This window comes from Gavia stellata, chromosome 5 (assembly GCF_030936135.1).
Source record: "Gavia stellata isolate bGavSte3 chromosome 5, bGavSte3.hap2, whole genome shotgun sequence".
In the NCBI taxonomy this organism is placed as follows: domain Eukaryota; kingdom Metazoa; phylum Chordata; class Aves; order Gaviiformes; family Gaviidae; genus Gavia; species Gavia stellata.
This window is the reverse complement of record NC_082598.1, coordinates 14,993,606-15,000,182: the sequence shown is the minus strand read 5'-3', so window position 1 is coordinate 15,000,182 and position 6,577 is coordinate 14,993,606. Positions and strand designations below refer to the sequence as shown.

Genomic DNA, 6,577 nt, shown 5'->3' with positions numbered 1-6,577 from the left:
GAAAATGCTGATTATTAACATAATTTTCAAACGTAATAATTGTTTTTAGACACATCCAGCTCCTAGTTCTATCACCACACTCTTCTCATTAATAGTATCTTTAAAAAGTAAGTATAGAATTAAGCAGAACGTTTTAACAGCTTGTAGGTATGTACACTCGATATTCTTAGCTGCGGAGAGGGACAGCATCAGTTATAATACTAAAGAAAAACAGGCATAAATCTAGCTGTAAGTAGAGCCATATAAAAGAGTTCATCTAAGTCAATCATTCCTATGAGCCCTGCTTTTATTCAAAAATTGTATTTTCTATACAGACTCTTTTGCTTTTAAAATAATAGTGTTTAGCTGTTAATCATTCTAACCATTCAAACAGAAATGCTCAAGTTTGAATACTTGTTGTAAACCTTTCAGGGTGATAAATGAAAGATAATAACCCCTTGATCAATGTAACTTTTATTTATTCATCTGGGAACATGGCAAGGATATCATAGGCAACAACGCCGCCTAGGAGAACAAGGATTTCACATAAACTGTTTTGGCAGAAACACGCATTTAAATAATCATCCAAATCACCACCTCACTATTTCTATCCTTAAAAAAAACCAACAAACAAAAAACAACAGACAAAAAGAAATGTAAGATCTGAATAAACAAACAGCCTAGAATTTTTTTCTATTGGATGTCCATGCCAGCCACATCTGTCCCTGATTTTAGAAGTTGTAATACTTAGCACTGACAATGGCACCTTTCATTTGCAAACACGTTATAAACATGAAGTGACTGTAATTATACCACAATACCTCACCACAGCTAATCAACGTGACTGCCTGGTCCTCTCTCAGCCTGGGGAAGCGCTGAATTAAGTTTGTGCTGCCAGCTCCCTGTATGACAGTGTCTACATCCTGCAAAGTGCTACACGTAGAAGTGAGTTTAGCATGAAGTGACTGACCAAACTATAGCATAAAATCAAGCAGGTTTTTCCAGTCAGTGCTAATATTTTGTTGTATAATCCAAGAAGAACTGACCAGGACAGGATGCAATTTAATGTAAACCATTTGGAGTGAAAGGTGTTATTTTGCCTAGTGAAATCTCCCCCTCACAGTCCAGCTCACAGACAGAGTCAGTGGCAATCTCATGGTCAGGGGAGAGCGGGGACATCCTATCAAAAGGGTCCTCACGATTTTCCTCACAGTCAACCACATTTGGGATCATGTTAACATAAGCAGTCACTATCTCCTTATGGAAAAGGGTGTCCTGGTTGTAAGAGATAAGCTCGTTGCTTATATTAACAGTCTCCACTGGAGTACTAGAGCAAAACTGACCGCATCCCAGGAGGTTGGAGAAGACCTTTCTAAAGTCAGCATTGAAGGCATAGATGATGGGGTTGAGAGAGGAGTTGGCCCAACCAAACCAGACGAAGATATTAAAGGTGGTCTCACTGACACAGGGAAGGCCAGCATGGGGGTCACTGGGTGGGCTCTCGCAGAAGGGAACCATGCAGTTCAAGATGAAGAACGGCAACCAGCAGCAGACAAAGACACCCATGATGACGGAGAGAGTCTTCAACACCTTGGTCTCTTTCCTGATGGAGGACTTGAGGCTTGTGTGGTGGTGGCAGTTAACGTGGCTGCTCCGGCAGCTCTGTGCATGCTCAGCTGCCCTTTCCAGGGAAGAGATACGACGAATCTGCACCTGGGCAATGCGGTAGATTCGAGTGTAGGTAACTATCATGATAGCCACCGGGATATAAAAACTGATCAAGGAGGAGGAAATAGCATAAGTCCTGTTGAGGCTGGAGTCACAGCTCTCTGATGGTCCAGTGAGGGTATCATTGCTGCCAGATGTCCCATCAGAGGGTTTCATTGCTGCTAATGCCACCCATGTGGTGCTCATATCTTCCGCCCAGGTGGTGACAGCATCTGCAGCTGCCCAGCCAGTGCCAAATCCATCTCCATTATCACCAGCAGCAACAACATCCCCGCCTTTGTGCCAGTTGAGCTGGACAGGGATGAAGGAGATGAGCACAGACAAAGCCCACGCCACGCTGATCATCACCAGAGCCAACCGTTGGGTCATCTTCCTTTCATAGCGGAAAGGACTGGAAATAGCCCAGTACCTGTCCACGCTAATCACGCACAGGTTCAGGATGGAGGCCGTGGAGCACATGATATCGAAGGCCACCCAGACGTTGCAGAAAGCCCCAAAGGGCCAGTACCCAGCCACCTCAGCCACCGCCTTCCAGGGCATGACAAGCAGAGCCACCAGCAGGTCCGAGACAGCCAGGGAGACGATGAAGATGTTGGTGACCTTGCTCCTCAGGTGCCGGTAGCGGACGATGGCCGCGCACACCAGCACGTTCCCGAAGAGCGTCCAGAGGATGAGCAGAGCCAGCAGGCTGCCCGCCGCCACCTGCGCCGCCCCGGGGGCGCCCGCCGGCCCCCGCGCCCCGCCGGGGGGCCCGGCCGCCGGCGGCAGCGGGCTCCGGCCGCCCCGCAGCATGGCTGGCGGCTCCCGCCGGCGGCGGGGCGGCGGCGGCCGGGACGCGCCGAGCAGCCAGCGCCGCCCCGCCGCCCGGCCCCATGGGGCCGCTGCCCCCCCGCCACCCCTGGCGGATGCCCCCTGCTCCGCCGGCCCCGCTCCGCGGCTCGGCGCGTATCGCGCTCCGGGCTCCGCGCGCCCTGCTCGGGGTCCCTGGCCCGCGCTCCTCGGCCCGCGCGTGGGGTCCCCGCCCCGCGGCTCAGCGCCTCCCCCTGCTCGCGGTCTCTGCCCCGCGCCCCGCGGCTCCCGCCCGGGGTCCCCGCTCCGCCGGTCGGCGCGCTCCCCTGCGCGGGGTCTCTGCCCCGCGGCACCCGGTTGAGGTAGCCGCTCCGCGTCCCTCCGCCTGCGCTCCCCGCTCCGCGGCTCAGCGCGCCCCCTGTGCAGGGTACCCGCCCCGCGCCCGCTCCTCCCGGTGGCCGCTCCGCGCTGCGCGGCTCCAGGTGGCTCCCGCCCGGGCTGGCAGCTCCGCCCGCGCCCGCCGGGGCTCCCAGCGCGGCGGAGCTGCGCCCCCCGCTGCCGGCTGCCGGCTCCCCGCTGCCCGCTCCCCGGGCCGGCCCTCCCGCCCCCGCCGCCCTCTGAGCATGCTCCGCCGCCGGGGACGCCCCGTCCGGGCCGGCGGGCAGCGGGGCTGGCGGGGGACGGGGCGGCGCGGCGGAGGCGGCTGCCTCGCGGCGTTCCTTTCCTCCCGCCCGAAACCGAGTCATCCTCGCAGTTTTGTGCAGCCGTCACCGGCTTTGCGCGGTGGTTTTGCGCAGCTGGAGGGAAAAGCGCGGTCCTACCGCGGGGAACGGGGAAATGCCCCCCCCACCCCCCGGGGGAAGCGGGGCTGTCGGGGACGGGCGCGGCCACAGCTCTCTCGGCCTCTGGCTGGGAGCGAGCGGGGCTGAAAGTTGCCGGGGCGGCTGGGTTTCTTCCGCAGGGCTGGGAAACGTAGCCGAAATCGGTAATTGTTCCAAAAGGTTCTGCCGGACGACTGAGCGGCGTTGGAAGAAAGGCGGCAAATGAAACCCCATTCTCTCTCTCTTCAGCTCTTTCATGGGATGAAGCGTTCCTCTCGGCAGGGCTCCAGCACAGCTGGAAACCGCAGTTACGACCCTAAGCAGTACAGGTGTGAATGCTGTGGTGGTGGACTCGCCATGCGCTGATGTCATGCCTGTGTTTCAGAGAACATGCTTTAGTGGGTTTTATTCAAAGTATTACGGATTCAGTTTCTCCAAAACTTAATTCATTTTTAAAACCATTGACCGAGATCAAACCCATTCTTGACTCAACAGCCTGTTTTGGCACTGAAGGGCTGAGAAAGCCACTCTTCAGGGGCCTTCCAGCTGCTTCTCCAGGCTGATGGGGAAGGACAAGACTCGCTATACCTTGCTGGATCTGCAGTGACATGAAGGAAGATTAAGTGTTAGAGTTACTAAATAAAGAGTAAAACAAAAAAAAAAAAAAAAGCCCTGCAACCTTTTAGGCAATTTTCTAAAATTGTCACAAGAAAAACTGGAGCTTCACTTTAGCTCTCGCTTAAGAAATTGGCACTACTTTTCCACATTTAAGCAGAGTTATATTTAATATTGGAGGGAGAATTTAGCTTTTGTCACCACTGAATTCTAAACAGCATGAGTAAAGCTGTGATGCTGAGGCAATGTGTTCCTTGCACAAACTCTGCTTTCCTAAGCAGTGCCTCCTACAGTTTGTATAAATGAAGGACCAAACTGCACAAGTACTTGTGCATGTGCCTGTTGAAGCTGTTGGTGCAGAAATGTGGGTATTTTATGTAAAAAAGCAATGATCTGATTTGCTTGTTTAGCTTATTTTCATTGATTCACCTGTGGGGGGGGGTGCATATACATGCAAATCCATCAGCACAAATTATATATAAAATATGCTATCCATATGCACATACGTATTTACACGCATGCAGTCAGTATGCATTAGCTGTTTAAATAAACGTGTGTAAGTATCTGTCTGCTTAGTAACAATAGTAGCCCCATAATAACATAGCCTGCCCACAACTCAGCAGCACCACACACACGCTGGTGGATTGGTACAAATCAGCACCGGCACTGGGAGCGAAGAGGTTGGGCTGTGGCTGGGAGCAGCGAAGGTGCAGGCGTATGTTATCTCCTGCCAGCTCTGCTATGTGTGGTGGAGTCAGGCAGAGAGGAGGTGCAAGCAGCCTTAACCCATTGAAACAAAAATTGTCAGAGTTCACTCGTCAGACATCTAAAGAATGAAATTTTACTGTCCTTTCTGCACTACTGTCTGCAATAGGGGGACCCAAAGTAGAGACGAGTTTCCAAAGTATCTCGATTATCGGCCAAGTGTTGCATTTGGCTGTCTGGCTCCTGCGTAAATCAGAATTGAGAGGATATAACATCCTCTCCCATCTATTTCATCTTTAGCAAATGTTCTTGAACTTCAGCCGGTGTGAACGAAAGTTGCTCACCAGAGATACCTATGGAAAAAGACCTATCAGTGAGCTGGGGGAAGTTTCATCAGGTACCTACAGGTGCACTGATGATACAGCCTTCAATGTTATAGAGTCATAGAATGTTTTGGGTTGGAAGGGACCTTTAAAGGTCATCTAGTCCAACCCCGCCCCTGCCATGAGCAGGGACATCTTCAACTAGGTCAGGTTGCTCAGAGCCTCGTCCAAGCTGACCTTGACTGTTTCCAGGGATGGGGCATCTACCACCTCTCTGGACAGCCTGTGCCAGTGATCCAACAATTCATGCATGCTCAAAACTTTCTTTCAAGTCACAGGAATGCACTAGGAGATCAGGAATATTTTCAATGGTAGGAGAAAAAAATATTGGTTTGTGGTGGGGTGGCATATGAGACTAAAACCCCCCACGCTAATAGACTCCAGTGAGCTGGGAAGAGGTGGAGCAGCAGCGGGCAACAGGCCAACTGCCTCGCTGCAGCACTTGTACCAGATCATTGATAGCGGCACCAGGCCAGAGCAGCAATCATGTAACGGGGACGTTTATGGTACAGTATAATATTCCATCCATTGCCGTCAACATTTTTTGAGCCTGAGATAAAAACCTTTAACATTTACAGGTTATTAGCATCCTTTTTTTACTTTCTGTAGGCAGTTTGCATATAAATCTCATTTTAAGAGTAGTACATTAAAACAACAGCTGTCACTTGCTGAGAGATTTGGGGTGGGTTTTTTTCATCCTGAAATCATCTTTGTAATGGCTTTTGTGCTTTTGCTTCAGAGCTTGGTCTCGTTTTTCTTTTTTTTACTCACCTGTTAAAATTGCACTTCTCTTTCATGGCTGGCAGATTGGAAGTAATGGAATTTAACTGCTGTTGCAGTTCCTGATTTTAGAAATGTATATTTTACTAGCTCTTTCCCTTCATTGCCACCTATTCTATTTCCATTTCAAAATACACAGACCCACTGTTCTGCCGAATATTTATTTAAAAACAGACGACACTCAGAAATTCCCACATTCTCTCATCTAAGAGACACTCAATGTAAAGAGATAAAAAATAATTAATGCCAGAAGAAAGTCAAAATTATATAGATGCAGATGTACCGCTGAGGTTTAGGCTATAAAAGCATCCCAGCAAAAACCTCCCATTACAGTTAGGCTCTAAAACAGGCAAGAAGAGGTAGTGGTAGAGGTGGAGGAGGCTGGAAGTCACTGTATATTAGGCCAATTTAGCGAAGTAGCAGGACATGTTCTCAACTGTAGAAGTACGCTCAAATGGAGCTATATTTAGGAGCATCTGGGAACATATGCTTAAGGTCCATCAGTTTTACTCACTGAAGCTGAAATGCTTCACTGCACAGGGATAGACAAAGATGTGGGTGTATAGATAGCCATGCAAAAATATTGAGGAAGGAAGGGAGAGAACTGGTATCATCAATTTATTCAGCAGGGAAAAATCCTTCCAGACTAGGTCTGGTTCTGCTACTCGTGTTTCAAATGAAAATAAGTATGAGCAATTGGAAAATTGTCAGAAAAGCATCGCAGGAATTATGTCGGGGAAACTTTCTTAGCTGAGCAGAGGGCACCAGAAGGGTTAG

General features: G+C 50.2%; 1 protein-coding gene across 1 annotated transcript; it reads right to left on the bottom strand.

Moving 5' to 3' along the window:
• Window positions 1-1,041: 1,041 nt before the first annotated feature.
• On the bottom strand, window positions 1,042-2,499 carry DRD5 (dopamine receptor D5). The gene has a single exon (XM_059817945.1). It carries the CDS (start codon window positions 2,497-2,499, stop codon window positions 1,042-1,044), a length of 1,458 nt encoding a protein of 485 aa, XP_059673928.1.
• Between the last annotated feature and the right edge of the window lie 4,078 nt (window positions 2,500-6,577).